Below are 27,962 nucleotides of genomic sequence, written 5' to 3'. Positions count from 1 at the left end.
AATGTTTCTCTCAATATAAATATTCAGCCAACTAGCTTTACATAGTGTAAAACTTCAAAGTATGCCCCTTTCAGAGTATAGTTATAGTCACGAAACTACGTCCCATTCCATATTCCATACCTACCGCATATGAAGTGCCCCATATTTATTCACTGTCAAGTGTTTTCAGTTTACAGGTCAAAACATTATTTTACAAAATTCTGCTTATGCCAACTTGCTTTATGACCTGATGCATGTGTAAAGTGAAACTTTGTTCTGCCTCTTGCTTTGTCACCAAACAAGAGATTTTGCAAATATACAGTTAATTTTCACCAACCCTGACTTTCTCTGGAGTATGGGAAGATCCCAGGCATGTTTTCAGCTATGGTTATAGTTGAAAAGTGACTCTAAAAATACTCATTTTACATAGCTGTTCCCCCCAAACTGCTTTTTTAAAGTATGTAAAAGCACCTTGACCCAGGGAAATATGCTAAAATAAAAAATGACTTTTATATTTGATATTGCTTGCTTTCCTAACAGTCAAATATTTACTATGGTTAGGACTTGCCCAGCCAATACAAAATTACGAGCTGTGCTCTGTCCTGCCTTGCACACCATCATTGTTAGCTAAGTTTAGGTTAAAAAAAGGGGGGGGGGGGGCAACCCTTAAAGTTGAGATTAAAGAGGTACAAACACAATCTTTGTCACGGCTCTGCAAAAAACCACCTTGTGCACCTGCTGACGAAAGGAGGAAGCAGCAAATGAAGATATGTATCAGTGGAGAAAGAGGAGCCCTCTTGTCCCTCAGACATTTGCCAGACTGAGATGACACCATCCCTCAGCCCTGCCCCTTATCCCCCGCTCAAATCCCAAGACAGCTCCAGGAGAAGAGAGTGTGAGTGCCACTGAGTGGGTCAGGAAACCGACAAGCAGTGAAGTAGACCTGCCCAGCACGCTCACCGTTACTTCAGTTAACACACACAGCTGCAGTCACATTGACCCCACAAGCAGGAGGCGGCAGCACTAATTCTGGTTCGGGGGGGACGGGAGGTGTTGGGGGGAGGGTCTGGGTAGGCCTTAAAAATTAGGCTCCAACAGACCTCTACTCCCCAGGCCCTCCATCTTCTCCTCTTGAGAATCCAGGTACCTGAGGGCAAGGAAAACTGCACCCTATGTCTTGAACTGAGACCTGAGGTAATTTGCTCAACTTATTTCCTCTCCAGCTCTCACTTGTAAGGAAAACATGGGAGTGCTGCCCTCTGTGAAATACTGTATAGCTCTCTGGATCTCTTTGGCTTCTCCTTCCCTCCCCAATCCCCAACATACTGCCACATCTGATCATTTGGTTAGGGGTGGGGAGAGGAAGCCTACCTCTGTCATAAGCCAGCGAGAGCCTTCTTTCCTAGCAGCAGGAAGAACAGAGAAATTAGACTTGGGAGAGCATTCCATATCTGTACATACAGTTTTGTTTTAGTTTTAAATTAGATGTAGAAAAAAAGCAGAAAACACCTACCCTATAAAGACGGATGTGACCGTACTTTGATTATAACGTGCCCAACAAAATGTTAAGAAATTCCCTTTTCTGGCATTAAAATAAATAAAATTAAATATAGCCTTAAAATCCCTTTCAAATGTGTAAAGGTTTTTCTGCCCCCTTTTTTTTTTTTTTAATATTTATAAGGACCTTTTCAACCAGGAAGAAATTGGCCGGGGGAGGAACACTGGAAAGTGACTGCCCACAAAGTGCTGTCTGATGCACAAAGTAAGCCAACTGAAAACGAGAGGAAAAAAATACTTCACTAATCTTAGGCATTACAATTCAACAACAGATTCAAAATCATACATACAGAAACATGATTTTAAAGTTGATCGTGTACTTTAGGAGGGGACCTTCATTTCCCCTTAGTAGTCAATATTGAAGTGAATTTTATGAGCAAACAGAGAGAAACTGCACTACTTTTTGCTCAGGAAAAGGCTTGTCACGAATCAAAACATAGGAGAAATTAAAAACAAAACAAAACACTGATGCTCTCTACACCACATGCAACCCTTCCCTTTTCACGTGGTTTCCTTAATTCTAGTTTGAGCATCATCTAACAGCATTTAATATTTTCCAAGTATAGACATGGTAGCCTGGCCTCAGAGCTTTGATACATTGCAGTGGTACAGGGAGCACCACTGAAATTAATACACTTGCAAAGGACAAAAATAAGCCACTATTGACTTTAATATGTACCAGGCTAACCATTGTTACGTGGGTTCTTTTCCATCAGGTGATGTTAAAATCATATCAGTGTCTTCGCCCCAAAAGCAGTATTTTAGAGCACTAAACCTCTCATTTTGTTCTCAGTTTAAATGCTAATGCTATGTCAAAAAACACATTTTGCAAATATTTAAATAGCCAATATATACTTTTTTAAAACCATGTTTTTCAGCATTTAGATTCAGCATCAATCTGCTTTACTGGATTATATGTGGATATTCTAGGCTATACTCACAGTCCTTTCCTGGGGAATTTGTGTATTGCCAACACATACATTGTAACCTTTCCCAACAGGATGAGAATGGGTGTGTTATACCAATATACAGCAGCTTCATCTGCTTTCACTAGCTTCTCTACTATCAATTCTCCTCCCTCCAGAAGCGTTTGCAGAGAGAGAGAGAGAGCAAATGCAACCACAAGGGAAAGGAACAAGTGAGTGGGCTTGATGCTGGAGATCCACCAGTACTGCAGAGAGGTGGCTACTCACAGCCTGCTGCCCGGAGTAGCTCCAGGGGAAAGCACTATCACAGCTCCCTAGATGGTTCTTCATAAGCAGCAACCCTGTTCCTGAAGCTTTGTTAAATACCCTGACTTCCAACTCACTGCAGTCCCTCCAACCCAATATTCAGAAGTCCCCTTACAGTCAGACTCATTGGACTGCCAACGTCCCTTTGTACACCCCACAGTTAAGACTCCCTTCTCCCTCAAGCCTGCAGTTGGAGAAGAGAATTAACATGGGTATTGTGCGGGTCCCACAAGCAAAGAATCTTAGCCTAGGAGCTCCAAAAGTCAGTTCCTTGGCACTGCTCTCACACAAGTCAAAGTCTTCTCAACTTCCATCCTCCCTAAGAGAGCTTGTTTCATGCCATGAAGTCGAGGATGGGACTAGGCAATAAATCCAACCTAAAATTAAACTATTAAAATCAAATAATACTCAGTGAGTGGTTTACTATGGGTAGCAGAATTTTAAAATGTGAGATTTGCAGGAGGGAACAATACTTAATTGCTTACAAACGTTCATTGTAAACCTTTTCCTGTTCCATGCAAAAAACTTTACAGCTAAAGTCCACATATTTCTTGTCTCATCTTTATTTGTTCTAGGAGATGGTGAGGAAAATATTCAGGTTACCAACCTGCTTCAAAGGAAGAAATTGCGCAGTACTTCTTCAAAACAAGTTACTGGTATTAAATTAGTTGGGCTCCCACCTTGTGTCTTGTTAGCGTACTGCATGCCAATTAGAGTGCACTGCACTGGGGGCCAGTCTCCATTTTCTTCCCCCCACCTGCCAATAATTAGTACATCAGGTACTTCAGGCTAGAGTTAACAATGGCCCCTCAAATCCCTTTTAATGCATTTAAAAAAAAAAGCATTTAAAAGATTAAAAGCTATTAGCAACTTGCTGAATAGCTGGGGAAAGACTTTGTCAGAGGCAACCCTTCTGCACTACAGTCATTTTTCAATCGTGTGTGCTATCCCAAAACGACATTCAGAAAGTCCTGGAAATCCATTTTTAAAAATACGCTGCACTCACCATGGTTCTCAAACAGAGCTCTCAGCAAAGGCTAGTCAAAGAGCTTGTCAGTTTGCTTATCAGAGACCAACTCCTCTGGAGAGTCTCATGGCTTCTAGATTTTGTACCGCTATGGTTGCCTTATGTCGATGAAGCCACGATAAACCATTCTTCCCTTCATCCATTCGATTTAAACATTTTAGATACTGATTTCTAAGAAATCAATTGCCTTCCAATTTCATGGTACACCTTTCTCCCTGCCTTTAAAAAGCCTACGTGGTTCTCAACCAGGGGTCTGGGGCCCCCTGGGGGGCCGCGAGCAGGTTTCAGAGGGGCCACTAAGCAGGGCCAGTATTAGACTCGCTGGGGCCCAGGACAGAAAGCCGAAGCCCCATTACATGGAGCTGAAGCCCAGGACCCTAAGCCCTGCCACCTGGGGCTAAAGCCGAAGCCTGAGCAATGTAGCTTCGTGGGGGCCCCTGTGGAATGGGACCCCAGGCAACTGTCCTGCTTGCTACCCCCTAACGTCGGCCCTGGCTTTTATATGCAGAAAAACAGTTATTGTGGCACAGGTGGGCCATGGAGTTTTTATAGCATGTTGGGGGGGAGGGGCGCTCAGAAAGAAAAAGGTTGAGAACCCCTAAGTCTAAGAGTCAAAGAAAAACCAAACAATTAAGTCAATCAGTATTTGACACCAGCACATACTTACAGGGAAAGTAGTCAGATTCATGCCAACTTAAGTCATTACAATGATCCAAGTCAGTGATACTGGGCTACGTCTACACTAGCCCTTTTGTCAGTAACATTTTTGTCGGTCAGGGGTGTGAAAAAACCACACCCCGGACTGACGTAAGTTTCACCGATAAAAGTGCCGGTGTGGAGAGGTCTCCTGCTTAGGCTGCTCCTTGGAGGTGGTTTAATTATGCTGGCAGGAGAGCGTCTATAAGGCCCGTAGTGTAGACCTAGCCTGAAACCTCAGTGGTTTAGGAGCCAAATTGGCGATCAACATTACCCAAAAGAGTCACAGTAGTGTGAATTCATTGTTTCCATTTACTATTTATATACATTATTCTCACAGCAAAATGACTGAGAACCATTATTATTTTATCAGCTACAATTGGTTAGTATCATAATAAAAGCATCCTTATTGGTGAAGAACTTATATTGGTGAATAATTAAATCACACGGTGTTTTAATATCATGTGCTGCAAAGAGCTGCAGGAGACACATTAAAGAGCCACTTGCAGCTCGTGAGCCTCAGTCTGAGTATCACTGATCTAAGTATAAGACATGAAAAGTTTGCCGGACACCTACTAGCTCAAAGCCTAAATCTACAACTAGGGAGATGCCAAAGACAAAGGTTTGGCTTTGTTACTGGGGTCCACAAAAACTCACTGATGTGAAGCTCATCACCATCCTCACCAACAAATGCTGCTAAGGAGGAAGGTACCAAAAATGTTGCCCGTGTTCTGCTTGGGGCTTCTTATTTCTTGCCCATCTGTGACATATAGATATCTTCATGCTCCACCCACCCTCTGTAGCTATTGAAAGGGATTGTTGTCTCTCTCCCGCCTTCCAGACTCCTGGGGCTATTCCTGGCAGCTGGTGGGGTGGGGTGTGGGGATGGGTGGACAGGATCTCCACCATTTTACAATTCCTCCAGCCTTTATTTTTTGGGTGGTCCTTCAGTGCCTCGCTCTGACGCAGCTCTTAAGTTTTTCCAAACAGCAGCATGAAATGGACATGGTTCTTCTCAGTTTCACGGTTGCTCACGTGGTTCTGAAAGCAGTAGCAGTTAAACTGACCAGAGTCTTATTTCATTCTGCTGGTGTTTGGCCAACCAATGCAAATAGCACTGGTTGAAGAGCACACTGCATTAGTTCATATTGTTCACATCTGTAAAGTTAAATTTTATCTTATGCCAAATGACACCTTAATTTTTTGGTTCAAGTCCCACTGCTTGTTAGGGCAAGTTATTCACCTGAGGCAAGTGGATTTTTCAAGCTTAAATCAGAACATGAACCACACTGAAGAACTTAATAGTTAACTGAAATACCGCACCAACTCAATGTATGTTCTGAACGTCTCTCAGGACGGTGAAACTCCAAGCGTGGGAGTAATTTGGGGAGGATTAGTGTTTAATTTTAGAAAAAAAGGAACATATTCAGCACAACTCTAAGTTTGAACAAAATTATTCTGTCCAAATTCATGTTTAAGAGGGATCTGCAGCAGGCTCTGAAGTTGTGACATGCCCAATTCACATTTTAGCACCTTCTGTGGCATACTGTGGATAGGGACCCAGATGACAAAAGTGATTACATTTGCAGGTTTATGCAAAATGCTGAATACATGAACCTCATGTAAAGTTTGCATAATTCCTGGAGTGTCTGAATTTCTCCAAATTACTAATTGTACATCTGTGTTAGGCTTTTTCAAGGGAAACTGTACCTTAGATTCAAATATCAGCTTAAAATATTTGGTCAACATGACAGAGAGCTGAAATAAAGAAAAAGCCAACCAAAATACCTATAACTTTTGCTTGCAAAGCACAAGTTTGGAATCTAGACAAATGTGTATCAGTCATAACTAGTCTAAATTAGAACAATATCAAGCACTGACATGTCATGGGAACTCATTCTGTGTTTGTAAACCTGAACGGGTTCTTTGAGGTACCAAAACTTGAATGTAGCCAACAGGCTTGCTGGGAACTGAAGCCTATTACACCTCTACGCCGATATAACGCGACCCGATATAACACAAATTCTGATATAACGCAGTAAAGCAGTGCTCCGGGGGGGGAGGGGGGCTGCGCACTCCAGCGGATCAAAGCAAGTTCAATATAACGCGGTTTCACCTATAACGCGGCAATATTTTTTGGCTCCCGAGGACAGCGTTATATCGAGGTAGAGGTGTACTATACAGGAAAATTTGGATCTGCAAGCCACTTCCCAGTCAGACAAAAACATTGAGAATATGCCTTTGCATAACAGAATTGTTGGCTTCAAGTTAAGAACACGGAAAATGGCTTCGAGATCAGGACCAAAAAGGGACTGAAGAGAGTACCTCTCCCCTGAATGATTTCATCCGAACTGTGGTCATACAGAAACACACAACAACTAGCCACAGGTTTTTGTTTGTTTGCTTTGTGAGGGGAGGAAAAAGAGAGTTACCCACAAAAAACAAAGGTTTTTCTTGATTATGCACATGAGGAGTTTAGTATAGGCTAGTATTTTGATGATATCCTTGAATGGATCACAAACCCACATTCCTACAAAGTATCTGTGTGTACTGATTTTATCCAAAAATGTCTTGCACATATGTGTGGGTTTACTCCTTTGAGATTTCCGCCCCCCTTCTTCCCTCCCCAAAAAAACCAAACAAACCCCAAACCAAAATTCAAGGTCTATAGTTTGTGGCTATAACATTCACTAAATTATTAAATACAAGCTAACTTTCAAAGATACCAGTTGTGATGGTAGTTACTCTGCTTAACTAAAGGAAAGAAATTCAGAGAAGGGCTGACTTAGAGAAGGAAGAGAAGTCAGAGAAGGAATGACCAGTCATTCCTGCACTGACTTATTCATTACTTTTGCAACTCTAAACTTAAGGACAAAGTGGCATTTTAAACAGAACAGCCTTCCTTCTTCAGGTCTCCACTTTCACCTGTTTGTGACACAAACATGACACAGATGAACTATTTTAAATATTTGTGGGATAATGTAGTGCTCTTAAAAATGAGGGAGTAATTAGCAATGACCTAAGGCGAGTGAGCACAGGACTAGCAGCCAGGAACCTCTAAATTCTCATCATAGCTCTCATATCAACTGCCTTGGAAGCTTGGGCAAGGTAACAGTCTCTCTTCCTCAGTTTTCTCCATTTGTAAAAGAGGGGAATCCCCTAGCTTACAGGGTTATTGAAGGCTTGACTGTTTGTAAAGCAGTTGGAAGATGAAAAAGAACTATTGTAATGTGATCACAATCTCTACCATTCCAGGCCTTCACCTCTCTGGAGAAAAGCCTACCAAATGCATCCAACCAATACTGCTATGTGCACAAATGGCAGAGAGAAGAACATGTAGAATCAAACTCACTGGTGGCAAGACTTGAATCTAGTATTGTGACATAAAATACCATGCCACTCTCTTGTACCAACTCCTCTGAACGTATGTGTATAAATATTTCCAGTTGCTATTGTATCTGGCCTGAGGCAACTAATTCTTTGAAAACAGGCAAGGTTTCCATTGTGATTATTACAACTCCTCCTGTTTTAAAGAGATGCTTTCAATGAATTCACAACAAGCTTGAATGACACGTGTGGCAGACGTCAGCCCGTATTATGACTGATATGCATTACATAATGAACCTTTATGATCGTTAAGATTAAGGCAGAGTCCAGATTTCTAATATTCCACTGTGCGTATGTTGGAACACTTCTACTGAAGTCAGACCAGGCCTGATTCTACCACCCTTACTCACACTGCATAGCACACCATGCTAGGCAAGTGGTGCCATTAATGTCAATAATGCTATCCGCATAGTAAGATACCACATCTTGTCAGCAAGGGTGGGAGAACTGAGCTACAAGATTTTGCCACAATACGGAGGCCAGGTCAACACTCAAAAGTTAAGTTGACCCAGCTGTGTCATTCGGGGTGTGAACATTCCACGCCCTGAGCGACATAGTTAAGCCTACCTAACTCCCAGTGTAGACGGTGCTAGGTCAATGGCGGAATTCTTGTCGACCTACCTACCATCTGCTGGTGAGGTGGATTAACTACGTTGATGGGAGAATCCCTCCTTTCACTGTAGCGAGTGGCTACACTGAAGTGCTACAGCACTGCAGCTGTGCCATTATAGTGTGTCCAGTGCAGACTAGCCCTGAGATAGCAGGATTCTTGTGACTCTGCATATTTGCATACAGAGAAGTACAGATTAGAGCCACAGTAAGGGATACCGTGCAGAGGGCGCGCCAAGCTTTACAGCATACCTAGAACTTTAATTAATAGCAAAATAAGGCTGAGGCAATGGATTGCCAAGGATCAAGTTTAACCCCTTTGCTGGTTACATGCACATACCATAAAAAGTTGACTCTTAAAGATGTTGCTCTTTTCAGATGATGAAAATTAGTTGGACCTCGGCTTTATGGCCTGTAACACTACATGAAGCAAGAAACAGTCACTCAAATGCACTGCACATTCCATGTCATTATTTAAAGAAAGTGACTAAGCCAACAATTAAACTAGTATCTATAGAACATTCATCAGTTCTGGGGAAAGTTTACATTCAAACAATAACTGCAGGCATTTCAGTTCAGTACAAAGCGGTGAACTAACCGAATTCTTCATCCTAAATCTGGAAGTAAAGTGCTCTCTACACAATACGGATTTTTGGGGGGGTTATGGCTTGAGTTTTGATTGGTGGCAGCCATGCTGCTTGCCTCATAACATTTTATGTATAATATTTTACATGAGAAGAAGGTCCAGCATTCTTCTATGTTCAAGATGAGTTTTAATGCCATTTTCAAAGTAATCTTAACACTTTGTTCCATTTAACCTTCATTTACAACATATAAAGGAGGCATCCTCTTTGGACACAAGCTCTCAGCCATGGTCATATGGTCAGCCCCTAAACAACTGTCTTCTCCACATGCAAGGGGTGCACCTTCAGGTGCTCTTGAATATCTTTGCAGGTGACTACATGAGCACAGTAAGCGCAGTTTCGAGCATCTGCTTCACAACACCGAGCTGCCACAATCACTGCAAAGAAAAACACAACCCAGACTACTGGCATGGAATAAGGAAGGGACTTGGTTGAATACGAACAAGGACATATTGAAACTTATTTAAATGGCAGTCTGAGCTAGAGCAAAGCCTGCCAAGTGCTTGGTTTCTGTATAGTAGTTTGAGCCAATTTTTTTTCTTTTTTTTTAACTAAGGAACAAACTAATATCCAATATCTTTTAAGCAAGAATTCCCTTTAGCGAAGACAGGAGTAAACATTTGGCTACTCTACTGTACCACAGTCTGCATGACTTTGGTTAGCAGCAGAAGTCTCTCTTGCACACAGCCAGATTACAGAAGCTAAGAGTTACTGTATTACACAGATCAAAGAGAGAGACTTCTTGACCTCCAAGAAAGTCAAAGTCGCATCAGATGAAAATGTCCCGATGAAAATTTTGGGGTATGAAGGAATTCCCTACCTGAAGCAAACACCACATAAACATAGGCAAAGATTACTAAAATCTGAAAGATCACCTGGACTGTTCCAGATAAATCAAACACCCAGTATCTCATATACTCCATGTGAATTTTTTAAACAAGCTCCCTCATTCTTTGGAAATTTTGAATCCTACAAGAAAAGCAAGATTTGAGCTCGTAAGGGACTTAAGTCCCACTGACTTTCAGTTAAACTTTTGCAAATGGGACTTATGTGCTTTTAAAAATTTTACCTCTTATCAAAATTGTCCTTGGAAATAACTTGTGTATTGATTGTTATTATAAATCAGTCATTGAAAGTGGCATTCTTAACTAGCATGCAGTATGCTGCTTTTGTTCACATTACAAAGAAACAGACAATAAAAGATGCAATATTGATCACTGTAACAGGGCTTGGGTGGCCGGGCAGCCTAGTGGTTAGATCACCTGGCTCTCAGCCCCCTGCTGGCTGAGTGGCCTCAGCCTTTAAGGCTGGGGTGACCAGTGCTTACTTCCAGGGGGCTGCCCTAACTGGCAGGCACTGGTGCTCTATCCCTTCAGGCAGGGAGACAGCCAGCTCCTGCCTCTTTGCCAGTCACCCCTGAACTGAGCTTCCTTCTTTTATTCCCCCTCCAGGCCTGTCATTGGCTGCAGGTATAGTGGGGTGGGGCTAGCTGGGCCCAAAGGCTTTCTTTAACCCCTGCTGTGCTGGCTGGCAGTGTCTCTGCTTCATCACAATCATTACCACCACAGCAAGTTAGAGGAAAATTATTCAAAGCAGCCTAGGACTAAATCCATTTTCTGTTGAAATGAATAATGAAAACGTATGGGGTCCTTCAGTCATGTTGAAGAGGGCATCAGTAGGGCTTGAGGGGTTTGTTCCCCTTCTCATCTTCAGTCATTGCACTAAGGTGTAGGGTGGAATGCTATTCTTCATATTTTCACTAAACTAGTTTCTCAGCAAATTCACTTGCAATATGAGCAGGCTGCTGATGTATTGTGTGCCCTACAGTGCCATGGATTTATGTTGGGTTCTGGGTACACTTGCCTACAGCTGCAGCTTTTCATGAAGAAACATTCTTGCCAAGCAGATAAGCAAGACACCTAGCTGATTGTCTTAAATCCTCCAGCAAGGTTTACTCTCATAAGATATGTTTGTGGGATTTGTATTTTAAGGATTGTGGCTAGACCTGCGTGAAAAAAAGTAACCTCTTTCACAAAAGATTTTGCTACTTGAAATTTGGTCCAAGGGCAGTCTGCCCAGCGAACTATCCTGAAGATGCAGACATTGGAAGCCCAGCGTCCCCAGTGGGCTGCTGCTGAAGTGGGAGGGTGAGTTGGCAAGCATGAAACCAGGAATAAGTAATCCACCTCCCTGCGAAGCGGTAGCTAGGCAGACGAAAGAATTCTTCCATCAACCTAGCACTGTCTACATGAGGGTTAGGTCGGCTTAACTATGGTTGCTCAGGGGGGTGGATTTTTCACACCCCTGAGCAATGTAGGTGGGTAGACCTAACTCTTTAGTGCAGACCAGAACGAAGCATTAAAGTATTTAAAGGATAATTATTTCCCTTTGAGAGACTTACAGAATATTTTTCTATTAGCTACTCTGGACATCCATGTAGTTTCTACTTCAAGTATTTTATTCAGATATCAAGAGGCTATTGGTTACAGGTGTAACACTATTCTTTGTCAACACTTTAATAGCCACATGAAATAAACCTCAAAGGCACCAGTGTAATCAGGAAAATAAAGTCATTTAACAATTATATCACCAACATCATTAGAGGACATATGTATGTACACCAAGGCTACTATTTTGTAGCAGTAACATCTAAGAAGTTACTCCTCACGCTCACTGCTCGTTTATAACAGTGTTTTGCTCGCCCAGATCAAATGCCCAAAGTTCTCTCTTTGAACTAAGTTAAACAGCCACCTCTGAACTATGCTGCATGGACTCCAAGGCACATATATTTTATTCTTCCCATCAAATGAAGATAGGGTACATAAAAAAAAATATAGCAATGAAATATTTATTGGCATGTGTTCTTTTCTGACCTCACAGCATGTTGGGATGAGCTGTTCCTCTAATAACTTGATAAAGGTAGCCTATACTTCCTTAGTGATATGAGTGCTCAAGCACACACTCCCAAAATGCCACGCCTGCAAGAATTATTTTTCACTAAGCTATTATTAAATATCTGGATACTATTCTGACTAGAACACAAGACAGTATGAAATTGTACTACCCTTTTAAAGTGCTGAAATTTGGTATCTTTGGCTAGCTTTATTCTTGAGTCTGAGAATAATCACGAACTGTTACAGAGCTACTGAAATTATTATTAGTTTAGCATCTCATATATATGTGTGCGCATGCACAAGGGAAGAGCCCATGAGATAAAAGCCATAGCCAAGGTATCATAAATACAAAATACTTTATGGATCTTAAGTTATCAATACACAACATATCTTTAAATTCACTACCATTATAAACTTGGGGAAGATTCTTGGGTTAATGCTGCTATTATTTTGAAAAACGAATTAGAAACTGGTTAAATGAATAATCTTTTGCATTAACTTTTTTAAAGTAAATGGTTACAATGTATTTGACAGGTCTGCTAGTTTATGAACATTTCAGTATGATATATAAAAGGTGTACTTATTTTCTGATATGTACTTTTATCAGGCAATTGGGGAGCCAGGGAGGGGGGATGACATTGGAATTTTGTTTTTAGGCATTTCCCAAAGGTGATCCGCAACAAAATTTAAGTCTGCTCATTCCAAATAAGGTCGAAGCATACAGGTCGGAATTTTCAGAGGCACCTAAGGGAATTAGGCCCTTGCCTAACTTAACTCCCTTAGACACCTTTGAAAATCCCAGGCATACTGATTTCTTTTACAGGTGCTCTAAAGTTATGTTCCACTAGCTCCAGCTCCAAGTGATGCCACAACTATCCCACTGGAACCAGGCCCATTAATGGAGACTCTTCCCCCTTCCCCTCATTAACTGTATACATTATTGAATACCAAAAAAGCTATTTTAAAAGGTAAAGGCTATTAGTAACCAACCACTCAAAAGTCTGGAAGTGTCAGAATTAAAGTTGCCCAGGCAACTTTAATTTGGTCCCCTGGCACACATACACTATGGGCATGTCTACACTGCAAAAAAAACAAACATGTGGCACCAAGTCTCAGAGCCCGGGTCAGCTGACTTGGACTTGCAGAGCCAAAAATAGCACTGTAGACATTTGGGCTCGTGCTGGAGCCTCGGCTCCAACACTCTGCAAGAGGGGTACAAAAGACAGCTTCTTGTGTGAAAATGTTTGTAAAACAGACACAAGGATAGAGTCTCGCCCTTCTATTTTTTTTGCTTTTGTCGATTTCTCTCTCACTTTTAGTTACCTTTATATTTTTAAATCCTCTTTTTGAAAAAGCAATCAACCTAGAAGAACGAGAGTGATGATCTCCGGAAACCTTATGACTTATTAAATTTAAACTGTAAGATGCAAATTATATAACTACATGAAGAACTTGTAAAAACATTAACCGACTTGACTAATGGCTCCGAAATAGCTGTTGAGGTCTACTGTGCAATTTGTTTTTAGGAAGTATTTTTAAAAGGCACATCACCTCTGTGATAAGATCTTTAGAGCCATTATAGTTTATATAAGTCCATGGAAAAATGTTAAGAAACCAGTCTTGCAAAACCCTCACTAGTGGACATAGTGCTTACAATGAGAATATTGCTATAACCTCCTGCAGCATTCAGTCCTCAGTGTGTATGTTAGACTCCACCTAAAAAGATGCTTCATACGTACAATATTGCAGGTCTCAGTAATACAGAGTCCTACCCTGCAGATAACTAAGTAGTTCTACTGAGAGATGGAACTACTTGTTTAAGTAAAGTCACTCATATGCATTAAGCATTAGTAGGAGCTGTCTTTCTTTATTTACATGCATGTCTTCAAGGAAAATAAGAATCATGATTTACAAAATGTCCTTACAACCACCACCACTTTCCATTATTAAAATGGAAAGCATTTTAAAAGTCTATGTTACTTTTTGTCATTGATGCTAGTAGCTTACTTTCTGCATTTCAATCAGCTGGGACAATAAAAATAGACTTGTCTTCATCACTTTTGTGAAGTCAGTTTCTAATCAATTTAACTTTCCGGTTGTCATGCACAATGCCACAATCTCTGGTTTGAAAACATGATGGGGAAAAGTGTATTTCTTTAAAATAACTGTTTCTATAGGATTTATGTCCCTGGAAACTTTACTAATCTCCACTTTTGTAAAAGCTTACTTTTTACAAAACCTAAAGTTTGAACTAATTTGACTGACAGTATCTCTTATTTCTAAGTTTAATTGATTTTATTTGGACTAATTATTTGACAACTTTCATTTTAAAACCAAGTTGATTTAAGACATCTGACTACAAAAGAGTATCAAAAGCACTCCTTACAAAAAGGACACATGCCAACATAATTTACTACCTTTACTCTCTCCTCCCTCCAGCCACCGATAAAATAAACAAACAGTCTCATTTTAATAGCATGTAAAGAAGGAGAGGACGGGCGGGAGAATACAACCAGCCTGCTACCTTTTGTGCCAAGTTTTAGTCAGGAGTGAATTATGATGGCAGAGTTATAAATCCTAAGAGATAAAGTTTCCACTACAAATTTTTAAGTATAAAAGCACCAGCATGCACCACTACAATATCAGGCATCAAACTACTACGGTCTGAATCGGACTACCACTGACTCATTGGGTGGCCTTGGGCAAGTCACTTAGGTAGGGAAGCTAAGGTAGAGAGGCTAAGAGACAGAGTTGGTAAAACAACAGCAAGCCTGCTGTGGCAATGAAGTTAATTATCTTAGAAAGACAGTACCAAACTTTGAACATTTAAAGTTCTATATATTTAACAGAGTCCTTAAAATTAAATGAATGATTTCATAAACTTCTGGGGCTCAAAGGATTAGATGGTCTATTTACCCTCATACAAGCATTTAAAAGTCAGTCTATTTGTAAATAGCTTGCAACAGCCCATGCAGGAGCCATGCAGGAATGTTTGAATTTATGCTCTCATTAACCCTACAGATGCCTATTGGCATCCTTCCACTGCACTACTTGGCTAACAACACGGGGAAAATGTATATCTGGTGCTTTAAAAAGCAGTTTTAAAGATCATGAGAGTTATCAGCTTTAGCTCCAGTGTTGCGGGCTGTCAATTCCCACTCTAAAGTCACTAGGTAGCAGTCCTGTTGCCAAAGGAGAGGAGGATGTGCAAGAGGAAATACACTCAGGCCCTGCCCCTGCTGCAACTGAATATCAGAGCATTAGCCAATGGAGTCACAACCTTAACTCACATTTGTCTCAACTTGAGGCAAAACACACTCTTCTTTATATGTTGTAACTTGAAGTATTAGTAACCTTATAGCAGCTTTGGGGCATACCTTTCTTCTCATAAACCACATAAACAGGTAGATTACTTTCCACGTGTTAAAATGCGGGAGCACCAAATTGTTAAGACATGTTAATGGAAAAAAATATACTGAAAACATATGTAAATTAGCATCCTGGCTTCCACTGAACATAGCATGTAATATAGTCAGCCATGGAAGCACTGCGATAGGGCGTTAAACACCGCTCATAGAGAACATTTGGTGTCACCTAGTAGGGACCACTCTGTAGATGCTGTCTGGCAGCACTTCAGCTGCAAGAAACAATTCATTACTGATTTTTCACAGTGCAGACCACTCTGTTTCAGAGTGGTGTTTAAAAGAAAAAAGAAATGCTTACAAGAGGAATGCCTAGCAGAAGGGTGAACAGGTGGCCTTTTTGAGTTTGGGTGATCTTTTTAGAACTGCTTTTTCCACTGCATAAGGACAAAAGCAAAAAGATACCATACGAGTCAGTGAACTATAGTCTCGTTTGGAGACACTAGTTCAAAATAACCTTTAGGTCACATGTGAAGTGATGTCAGTGATATCAATCTAATCCTCAGTGGGCATTAATCCAGATAATAAAGCCACAGTTTAATACAATTCCAAATGCTGAAGGCAAGGGAGGAACCAGACTGGTGGTGTAGGCCAAGGCAGAGGGCACTTGGTCAGCTGTTTGGGGAAGAACAAAAAGAGATTTCCTCTAATGTTCTTCAGTGCCATCATCAGACTTTCATGAATAAAATTTAATGAAATTTTAATAAAAATGAAACCAATATTTTCCCCACGATAGTAACTACTACACATACCTGTTTAAACAAGTCCACTGGCAGTTAAATTATTCAATATTATAAAATGACTGAACAGGAAACTAATCTTGCTCAACTACTGATAGTTTATTAAAGTGATGTTATGCATTTCAATGGATGAGGAAAAACAGAGTCCTGAGTCCTAATAGAACTTGGACTAATTTGAAACTCTTAAGCATTTTTTTTATTCTGAATAATAGACTTTTAAACTCTAAATGTTTCCAAGTCTTCACATGCATTCAAGTGCTAAGCAGAAATCCGCTTTTAAAAATGTAGGTCCTGATCCAGCAATGGGGCTCCACACAAGTGCAGGGGTCTGTCTGTACGAAGCAGCTTGCAGGATGGGAACCTTTACTTTCACATGGTACTTACTGATATTTAAAAGCTGCCATCAGCTTTTGCACAAGACTCTGACCTTAGTGGGAGTCCCTCATGAAGATCAATGGCTGGATCTGGCATCAGCGGACTCTACCTGCCTTGCCCAAAAGTTGCAAAAAAGATATCTGCTCTTGTTGAGAGAGGAACATTGTTCCCAGAGAGAAACAGATACTGGAAGAGGTAGTTCTAAAAATAGTTTTGAAAGTCCTTTTAACATCTATGTAAAGTCTTAAAATAAAATATGGAAGATTTATCTAATATTTTACTAAGGGCATTGCACAGCCTAAATTTGCCTCCATAAATTTGCCGCTAGGCCACAGATACTGCACAACGGAGGCTGCTCCTTACTGAGATAGCTTTTACCTCCTAAGATCAAAAGCATAGCCGTCAATGGTGACCTAAGCCTGCTTTCTTCACAAGTTAGTTTGACAACAAAACTGCCCTATGGCTATTTGGCTTACACAAGTGTCGGAGATAAAGGAGAAGCCCAGTAGTTTTGGTACCGAGTTGTGAGTCCCCCAGCTTGCCAAAACGAGGAAAGTTCTTTCCTGGCTAACAATCAATTAGTCAGAGAGGGCTTTGTAACTGGGCCAGAAAGCATCTTCCCCTGGCTGTCCACTCCTTGAAGAGTTTACCCAGAGTGTAGTAAGGGGGATCTTTGGCCAAATATTCCCCTTAAAGTTACACTTGGAGAGAGGATTTTTTTTTTGTTTTTGGTTGTTTGTTAAAGTTGTGATCAAAGCAAGTCCAACAAGAAAGTTATACGAACACAGATGAAACAGGCCATCGACTAACATGGATTCTAATTTGGCAGTTTGAGAATTGGTTAAACCTCAAGCAATAGGTGGTAACCTGGTTAAAAAATGACATGTATTTACAAGCCTGAAAGTGAGTTTATAATACTATTTTGTGATGTAATTTACTTTTAAGGTAAGCATCCAGTTCTACTGCATTAAATATCTGGCATTCAAAAAGGTATTTGGCTGGCATATGTAATGGGCTCATTAAGAGAGATTATTTTCCTCTATGGCTAGTCAAAACAGCAAGTAATTTTGGGCAACATCCCTTAAAAAAAGGGGGGGGGGAAACAGGATTTTGGAAATAGATTCTGAGGCAAGAAAACTGAAATGCAGTGATGGCAGGTTTTCCCTTGGGAGGAGGAGTGAGAGAGCAGCAAGTGATGGAACAGAAACAGGGGAGGAAAGGACAAGTGTGAGAGACAGAGTAAGGGAAGGGGGTTAAAAAAGGGAGCTAAGAATAATAATTCTTCAGAACAAAAAATGAAACAGGAAGAATGTGAACAGAAAAGGAGACTGAAAATTCCACCTAAAGAGAAAAGTGAGCAGTTTATTATCTCTCTGCAGAGAGTGTATGACATGTTCAAACTGTTGCCTGACGCACATTTTGTTTAACTTCATTGGGAGAAAATTCTCTCCCAAAAAGTATATTCTTGTCTCTAAATTAAAAATTAAATTTAGCAAGGGTATATAGGTGCAGGGGCAATACAGTCAGTACTCTGATATTTCATTTAATATAGTGCAATCCTTTCAGGGGAGTGAATAACAACATCTGGTACCAGAGTAGGTGACTTTGGGCTACCCACGTAGTATACATTAGCTCAAATGTTCGTCTAAGGAAAACGTCTAGAAATGAAGTACAATGATGCTTTTTGGAAATAGAGCACAGAATTAAGACTTACAATAAGGTTAATTTTCATATCCTAAAAGCATTTATGTTACATTACATAGAAACTTTTGAAAAATGAACAATACTTAGTAAAGTTTCAGAGTAGCAGCCGTGTTAGTCTGTATCCGCAAAAAGAAGAACAGGAGGACTTGTGGCACCTTAGAGACTAACAAATTTATTAGAGCATAAGCTTTCGTGGACTACAGCCCACTTCTTCGGATGCATATAGAATGGAACATATATTGAGGAGATATATATACACACAGACAGAGAGCATAAACAGGTGGGAGTTGTCTTACCACCTCTGAGAGGCCAATTAATTAAGAGAAAACAAACTTTTGAAGTGATAATCAAGCTAGCTCAGTACAGACAGTTAGATAACAAGTGTGAGAATACTTACAAGGGGAGATAGATTCAATGTTTGTAATGGCTCAGCCATTCCCAGTCTTTATTCAAACCGGAGTTGATTGTGTCTAGTTTGCATATCAATTCTAGCTCAGCAGTTTCTCGTTGGAGTCTGTTTTTGAAGTTTTTCTGTTGTAATATAGCCACCCGCAGGTCTGTCACTGAATGACCAGACAGGTTAATCACATCAGCCATACCATCAGGGGCTCGTTCACCTGCACATCTACCAATGTGATATATGCCATCATGTGCCAGCAATGCCCCTCTGCCATGTACATTGGCCAAACCGGACAGTCTCTACGCAAAAGAATTAATGGACACAAATCTGACATCAGGAATCAAAATACTCAAAAACCAGTGGGAGAACACTTTAACCTGTCTGGTCATTCAGTGACAGACCTGCGGGTGGCTATATTACAACAGAAAAACTTCAAAAACAGACTCCAACGAGAAACTGCTGAGCTAGAATTGATATGCAAACTAGACACAATCAACTCCGGTTTGAATAAAGACTGGGAATGGCTGAGCCATTACAAACATTGAATCTATCTCCCCTTGTAAGTATTCTCACACTTGTTATCTAACTGTCTGTACTGAGCTAGCTTGATTATCACTTCAAAAGTTTGTTTTCTCTTAATTAATTGGCCTCTCAGAGGTGGTAAGACAACTCCCACCTGTTTATGCTCTCTGTCTGTGTGTATATATATCTCCTCAATATATGTTCCATTCTATATGCATCCGAAGAAGTGGGCTGTAGTCCACGAAAGCTTATGCTCTAATAAATTTGTTAGTCTCTAAGGTGCCACAAATACTTAGTAAGTTTTAGCCAGTCATTTTTTTATATTATAACAGTCCCACGCTGGAAAGAAAGACTATCGGTGATTATCATTTATACTGTGGTAGTGCCCAAAGCCCCAGTCAGGATCAGGGTCCCAATGAATTAGGCATTGTTCATACTTTCAAGAAAAGAGAATCCCTTCCCCAAAAAGCTTACACTCTAAAAGACATAACACACACGAAGAGTAGGAAGTAAATGGATGCAGAACTTAAGTTATCAAAGTGATACCTGGCACAAACCTTAGAGCTTGTCTGCATAGGGAAATACTCCAGCGTAGCTATAGTGGAAGAATTATTCTGGAATAAAGTCAGAATACAGCATCCACACTGGGAGTTAAACCGGATAGATACAGCAGAATAGTTATAATTATTGTACTATAGCTATGCTGGTCAATTTCCCCATGTACACAAGCCCTGTGTTTCTTTTTAAATGGGGTTGGGGGTGAGAATTAGTAAAACCAAACAAAAGCAAAGGCAAAAAGAAGGGGAAGAAGAAGGGAGAGGAAAGGAGGAAGAGTGTATGGAAGGCAGGGACAACGAGGCAGAACTATTAAGGGAGAAAAGCAGGAGGAGTCTGAGGCAAAACAATTGGCAAATAAATAAAGGCGTCCCAAAAATCAAGTTGTAAGAAGCTGACACCACAGACTAAGTTTGGAAGATGCCCCACTACCCCTACCTCCTACTAGGGATGAGGAGGGCCTTCACTTCTAGTGGCTGGTTCTGCTGCTGGGAGCTCCTCTTCTTCTCCCTAGGTCTTATGACTGGGGAAAGGCTGCAATACCCCCTCTTCAGTTCCTGCTGTGCATAGTGTACATTTGCTGGTGATTACATTTTCAGTCCATTTCAGTCTATTTGGCAAAGGAAATAAAGTGCAAGGATTCTCCTTATACTCCTATTTGCTAGATTTCAATCCTAAATATTTAATAGCAGTCCAGTGAGGAAAGACTTGCAGAGAAAACCAAGAGAATTAGCCATCCAGTCACCTCAACTAAATGGATAACTGGCCTAAGTATTGCATTTCTGGCTGTCTGCGCACAAGATGCAACATCAGGTAGGCTAGAAATTCACTCTCATATTTCATTTAGTAGAATCTATGAAATTATACCCTCACATCAGAGCCTATATACCATCATTTCTTGCTGTCTACACTACCATGGCAGTTTAAATACACAAACTGACTAATCTGTTCAGCAAATAGGTTATGTAGACTTCGCCTGCACCTGTAGTTTCTGATTATGTACTTTTGTTTATCAGTTCTGTAGCTATTTGTCTGCCCACAATGTAAACTTGTATTCGTGTCAATTTCAGTTTCTCCTACGAAGGCATTATTCTGCCTTTTAACAAACATGCACAATCCACTGAAGTCAACAGGAGCTGCACATATCTTCTTGAGCAGAATTTAGTCCCAAGATACAAGGATATATAGGGTACAACCTTGCAAGGTTGCAAGTATTCTTAATTCCTTTACTTCAGTGGAAGTTGAGTGCACCCAGAATATGACAGGCTTGAACCCGTTTTATACCATTTGCTTTGGATTTGTTCTAAATGGCAATGGTCCCTCTGAAGATATAAAAGGTATTCTATACCTGACAACTCCGCTCCCAGGTTTTACCCAACTGGAGGATAATTTCCTTTCCTCCAGCACAGTGCAAGATGATGAGTAGAGTTCGTTTAATAAACTTGACAGTGTGTGTTGGAAAGCAGAGGAATTGGATGGCTCAAGGGATTTATAGTGGCATTCAGTTGCCTTTTGTCTCAATGTCACTGGTTCTAATATGGCTCAGTCTGAGGGACTGAAAGTGAATGCTATCCGATGGTGGTTTGCTGGCCTAACAAACAAATGTATCATTCAAATCCAGCTCTCAGAGCGCTACATTAAAAACATCCCACTACGTTGGATACTCTTGTTTGAAGTGTCAGGATTTAATAAACCTGCAGAGGAAATAAACCTTTTAGTCCTTACTGGCTGTTTTGCCGGATCAGGAATGAGGCACACTGCAGGGCAGTCCATTGCCCCTGCCTGGGCTGCATCTGTTTTATAAGTAGTAAACAACCTCTAGTTCCAGGGCTGTCAATCTGAGAACCACACTTGCCCAGAAAAAAAAAACAAAAAAGGGTTTAAAAAGGATATATGGGCTATGGACTTTTTTGTCCAACTGAAGGCAAATTATTTGATTCTCCCTTATCACGTTAGCTTCCCAATACCTGAACTTGCTGTTCTATAAGCCGAGCTTGTCTGTAATTAAGAGTAAAGTGCTACCGCTGGTGAGAAATATGGTGCACCTCTACCAGTTCTGTTCCTCCCCTGTTGTCTTGACTTCTCTTCCTCTTGCCTTTCTCACTTGACCATGTGCCACATACCATTCCCATAAACCATTCAGGATGTAGTATAAATACATAAATAAACAAACCTACGAGTCCCTTTAAAGCCCTGGCCTGGGATAAGGAAGTAGAAGGTGCTAGATTCAATTATCACATCTCATTAAGAACTTCCCTTGAAAATAATTAGTTCTCAATGTAATTGAATACATTAGCTAGTTATTTGTAGTATTTTTTTTAAAGTAATGTATAAACCTCAGAAATAATCATATTACATTTTTAGGCCAAAAAGTGAATGGTTAAATTTTGGCAAGTCTGCATTTCCTGTCCCAAGCAATGATGTCAAGACACACAGTATGGCCAGTGTCTTCCTGCACAGCTCATACTCATGACCAAAAAAAAAAAAGGGGGCAATCAGTTGTTTATTACATCTAGGAGAAAGTAGTCAGTAATGTGCAATAGAGAAAGTTACTCTGAAAATGAGACAAGTCTAATTCTAAAGGGCAACCTTAAAGCTTGAATATTTTCAGTATTCACAGTACGCACAGTGGTGATTTATTGCTCTTATTTTCAGTGGTGGGTGGGATCGGTGTATCTGACACAATAAAACCAGCTGCAAAACATGCCAATGCAAAGTTAATATTCCACTTTAAACTGTTATTTGAAACATTTCAAGAGGATTGCTAGTCATATTTGCAAAGGTTGGGATGTGTCTCTACTGCTTCTAGGACCAAGTTTCTGCAAGGTCAGCGCCCCATAGCATAATTGCTACAGACTTTCATAAAGCAACTTTGACACCTCTAATCAGAGTCACAAACTATTTGCTTCCCAGCCAACTTAATGCCATGAATAAGCTACAGGTGGCTGGTGGAGGAGCTAAGGCCAGTTTATTTCTGAATGAGAGCATCCACACAAGGGTTTAATGTGCTACATCTTCACACTTTCAGTTAATTTGTCTTATCTTTCCTGAGTGTCTCCATATAGACAAGCCCTGAGACTAACTTAATTATCTTGACACAGAACAACAAACAATGCTACACACAAACACATCCTCATTTTCTGACCTTTTCCATTTAATTACTTCCTGTGACAACTTCTGGCACTGGGGGTTTGCTCAATGAAAGTAGCATTAAATATAACTGATTTTTGTACATGCAAATTCTTCCCAGTGAAACCCGTAAACACATCACCAGCAACATGTAATAATAAATTAACATCTGTACTGAGCATAGAATCAACTAACCTATATTCTTCAATTGTATAGAAAATTATAGTAATTACTGATATTTAAAAGCTGCCATCAGCTTTTGCACAAGACTGATTTTAGTGGGAGTCCCTCAAAGATCAATGGCTGGATCTGGTATAGACAATTATAGTGGAATGGCCCAGAGGAACATGGAATTTAACATTTTTTAATGTCTCTCAGCTTCAACTCACTCAACATTACATCTTAATTAGGTTTAAGTTTTATTAAATATTCCCATCAACACCAACATGGATTAGAAGTACTGTGGTGATATGCAGATGGAGAAAGGAACGGGGAAGGAAATAAAGCTCTAGAAGCCGAAAGAGGCATTCTGTGCAATGACAAATGCACCTTCAACTATTGATATTAATCTTGCAAACACTCAGTTTGGATTTACAAATGGTTACAGAGTTGTTCCAAAGTTTGCTCAGTTCAATACACTAAAACAAAACAAAAACATTAAAATTACCTTGAAGAAGGTTGTTTTAGAATTCATGTCAACACTAGCTATTTTTGTAATCTAGTTGTTACATTTGCTCAGAGTGTACTCAGTGGAACTAGAATAATTAAGCAGATCAGAGCCAGATATCAAGGGCAAATAGAAGAGCTTATTACCACTGTTCAGAGAGCTTGAGGAAATTGATCAGAGTACTGGTCCTTACTTCTTTTTACTGAAGTGAAAAACAACGTACAAGTCACTACTTCAGCAACACTATCCATCAATATAGGATAGGAGGTGAAGAATTACTTATAAAGGAAATTACAGAGAATATTGAGGCAAGTCATAATGTAAACTGCCTGAATTGTACTGCAGCAATCCGTGTTTCACTAGAACAAACATGATTACTCTTGCAAATACTTGCTCAGGATGTTTAATGACCATACGTGGTCAGGACCTCTGCTTTACATTTGACCTGAAAGACAGCACCTCCAACAGCCATGATGACAATTAGCACTATACTGGGAAATTGGTTCAATAGTTACCCAGACTTAAAGAGCGCTGCCCACTGAGTCACCTGCACCACTTCCTCTCACCCATGAGATTTTCTAGTAAATCACACATTTAAGTAATGGCCAGGGACAGCTTTGCTTGGTTAAACTGTGATGATCCCAGGGCAAGCTAGTGTGGCATTGCTTCCCGCCCCCACCCCTCCAAAAAAACACCCAAACCTGACAAAATAAAGTAGTCATGAGTTAGTTTCCTTTTTAAAAGCATGCCAGAAATGCAAGTATAAGCAGTGGAACAGTTAAAGGGAAAAATGATTCTAAAACAAATCAGAATGAACCACTGAAAATCAAAGCATCAGATTTCTGAACAGAATTCTTTCAATTTTCTAATATGCTGTTTTAAATCAACATCCATCCTGGCAGCAACCCCCAAATACACTTAGAATATTCTGTCGTCTAATACCATAAAAAGTAAAATATTGTTTAACTAGATAAAAGAGCATAAATAAACACATAACCACTAACCACCTTAATCCACTGTAAACCAGAAAGTTAATTTCTTCACTACAAACTAACGTGGCCTAGCAGGCTAGAAAGCGTGGCAACCATTTTTTGTAATACTACTAAAAAAGCCACCCTACAGTTTGTTTGTTTGTTTTAAACCTAGCTTTATTAGTGGAGAAAATCCATACGATAAACGGGACTATTATTTGGAAGAATTGCCATAGTCTGCTAGACTTCAAAATAATTTATCACAATTTCATAAACTATGCAGCTATTTCACGGCTTCTCCATTGAGAAATGCCAAAAATATAATCCATCTTAACACCTGGGTTGAAGTTAAAAGCCATTTCCTTCATCACTCTTTCTGCAACAATCTGATTTAGTGTTGGTTCGGTTTTTAGCTATAGTGATAACACAGGACACGCCACTGAACTACCATTTCTATTGTAAATAGGAATAAAGCTGTACATTTTAAACAATGTTTTAAAATACCTGCAGTAGTCGTAAGTATGGGTCTAATGCCAAATACTGAAGCATATACCTGTTTTATATGTTGAGACTCATTTTTCTGTCTGTCAAACCCAGAAAAAGATAGCCAGGAACAATGTTTTGGTGAGTACAGACAGCTCTTAAATAGGTTTCTGTAATATTGTGATAACATCTTTGTTAATTTATTTTTGAGACCAGTCCTCTCAATAATTATGAAATAAATGCAAACATGGCGTCCCCAGCATTTACCCACAAAATCTTGTAGAAGTATTAATCTATTTATTTGCAAATACTGTTAACACTGACAGGTTTAACTGGAGAACACTTCCAAGAAAAAAGCATTACCATATGGGAGGAGTCCAGCTCTTTCTATTCTATTGCTATTAAAATAGAAACGTCACGCTAACAGTCTGCATTGTATATTAAATATCTTGTGCGTTTTATTGACGACTACTACCATATTTCACTGGAGGAAGGTTACATACCTAAGATGTGATCCTGCAAACACTAAAAAACATGTGCTTTATGTTTATTTAAACATGCATGTAAGTGACTGCAGAATTGGAGCCATTATTATAATTGCCACAATGGAACAGTTGAATAAGTTATACAATTACTTTTTTCTTCAACCATGTCAAATCAAAATTTCTGGACAAAATGTGAGGGCATGGGTCTGAAGAACTGCAGAAGCAGAGGGTAGTGCATTTTTAATAGGCATTTCCCCACACCAATTACTTTTAAGCAGAGTCCAGTGTTATTTTATGGTTTGACATTTAACCTTTTATTCATGTTTACTACCATTCCTTGCATAGGATGTACAAGGTTCATTAGTTGCAATAGGTATACAGACAGTGGAATCCCCTAGTCAAGTGTGGATACCGCATTCCTGCATAAATCTTCACACAAACCAACAGGCAGGAACTGCTCTTCCGAGCGCGTTGACGATCATCCAAATTAGGGGCAACAGTGACACTATCTTCCCCATGTCTGCGAGATTACACCTTCGACATCGACCGCCCCTCGCCTGTGCTGCAAAACTGAGTCACTTCCCCTTCCCCTTCAGCGCAGCGCATGGAGGAGAAGGTGGTCTGGGGCCCATAAGTGCTGGTTTTTTTTTTTTTTTTAGAGGGAGAGTTTCCCAGCCAGGCCGAGTCTCTCCCCGCCAGGCCCTGCGGGCAGCAATCGCGCACAAGGCAGCCGGAGCGACTGAATGGGACAGGCTAAAGGTTACCGGATTTATGAATGCCAGGATCATGTGACAATAACGGGAACCGTCTTATTCACAAACAGCCGCCGCCGCCGCGCCACTGGCTGAGCCGGCCCGCGGGGCAGGGAGAGGCGAGCTCTGCTCCCGCCCGCCGCCAGCCGTGCACCCTGCCCGGCGGGGGAGGCAGAGCCGAGTCCCAGCCGCCCTCAAGCCAGGGCAGGCTCCGCACGAGTGTCCCAGCCCCCGCCGGCAGGCCAGGCACGCTCCGCCGGGCGCCCCGGACCTCCCCGGCGCCCCGTTTGCACGGGACCTTCCCCCAGGCCCACGCCGCTGCTGGGTCCCCGCGGCAGCCCCGCCGGGCCGCTCCACCAGCGGCCAGCCCCGCACGCCGCGCCGGGCCCTCGCCTGCCTGGACAGGTTGTTTTTTTTTTTTTTTATGAATGAAAATGTGGTATGCAAATGAGGACGATTCAAGAAAAAAGAAATGGCGGATGTGAGAGCTGCAGCGCGCACACCCCGGGGGAGGGGAGGGGACTGCCCAGGCTGGAGGCACTAGCGGGGGGCTTCCGAGAGCCAGGCTGGGCGAGCGGGGAGCAGTAGGGCAGAGCCCGGGGGGAAGGGAGCAGGGTTGGTAGGACCGTTCGTATAGCCGAGGCACAGACAACACACTGGGCCTCCCCGGCCGCGGGACCTTCCTGCCCCCTCCCCCCAGCAACAAAGGCTGTAAAGACACGCACCGTGCACCCAATGCACACAGCAGGGGCCCTGCAACCAGCAAGGGGGGGCGGGCTGGGCACGGCTGCAGGGAGCAGCAGGCATGCACCGCCCCCGCTGGCCCGGCCCGGGGTACCCCCCTCAGCAGCCCTTCCACGCACAAGTGCCACAACTTTGCCCTCCCCCAGGTGTTTATCCCCCGTCACTCACTCGTCTGGGTGGGTTTCCTCGGTCATTTTCTCCCCCTCTAGGCTCATCCCCCGCCGCGGGCAGCCGGGCTGCGCCTCCGCATCTTCCTGGGCTTCACATCGCGGGGGAGGCCGCCTGGCTGCGGGCGGGGGCCTGGCTCGGGGCGGGGGTGCTGGCCCGGTCAGCGGGCGGCGGCGGCGGCACGAGGAGCAGCAGCAGCAGCGGCGCCCGGGTGCAGCCGGCGGCCCCGCGCGAGCCCCATCCCCGCCTCAGTCACTCCATGTCCGAGGCGCGCCGCCGCCGACGGCAGGAGGAAACTGGGCGGAAGCGATGACGTGATCGGGCAGCCCCGCTGCTGCCAAAGCCGCCGCCGCGCGGCAGCCTCCAGTCCCGCCGGAGCGCGGGGACGGCGGAGCCCGAGCGAGCCGGGGAGGGGAGGAGACGCGTCTGCGAAGTAGGACCTCCCCCTACCTCCTCCTCTTTCTTCTCCGGCCGGCCGGGCCCAGCCGCGCTCGGCGTGCACGGGGCGGTGCTGCGCCAGACCCCCGCCCGCTGCCTCTGCCCCCCGTAGCACTAGTCGGGCCCCTCCCCCTGCGTGGGCTCACCCCACCCGTGTAACCCCGGCGGGGTCCCTCCCTGTGCGTGGGCTTCCCCCCCCCCACTCGTGTAACGCCAACCGGGCCCCTCCTGCTGTGTAGGATTCCTGGGGTCCCCCAGATAACCATAGCAGAGTCCCTCTGTGCTGCATGGGATTCCCCCCATGTAACATCAGCTGGGGCTAGGGGCCCTCTGGACTGCATGGATCCCCCAGTGTAACCTCAGCTGGGCCCTTCTGTGCTGC

General features: G+C 42.1%; 1 protein-coding gene across 1 annotated transcript in view; it reads right to left on the bottom strand.

The window, feature by feature from the left end:
* The window catches only part of SPRED2 (sprouty related EVH1 domain containing 2), a 59,306-nt gene extending 31,668 nt beyond the window's left edge, over nt 1-27,638 (bottom strand). The window contains exon 1 of the mRNA XM_065589685.1: nt 27,143-27,638. Within this exon, the coding sequence (XP_065445757.1) occupies nt 27,143-27,189 (47 nt within the window). The 5' untranslated portion in view covers nt 27,190-27,638. The remainder of the gene's footprint in view (nt 1-27,142) is intronic.
* Nucleotides 27,639-27,962: the final 324 nt, after the last annotated feature.

The sequence above is a fragment of the Chrysemys picta genome, chromosome 3 (genome assembly GCF_011386835.1).
Source record: "Chrysemys picta bellii isolate R12L10 chromosome 3, ASM1138683v2, whole genome shotgun sequence".
Taxonomy (NCBI): Eukaryota; Metazoa; Chordata; order Testudines; family Emydidae; genus Chrysemys; species Chrysemys picta.
This window is presented reverse-complemented; position numbering and strand designations above follow the sequence as displayed.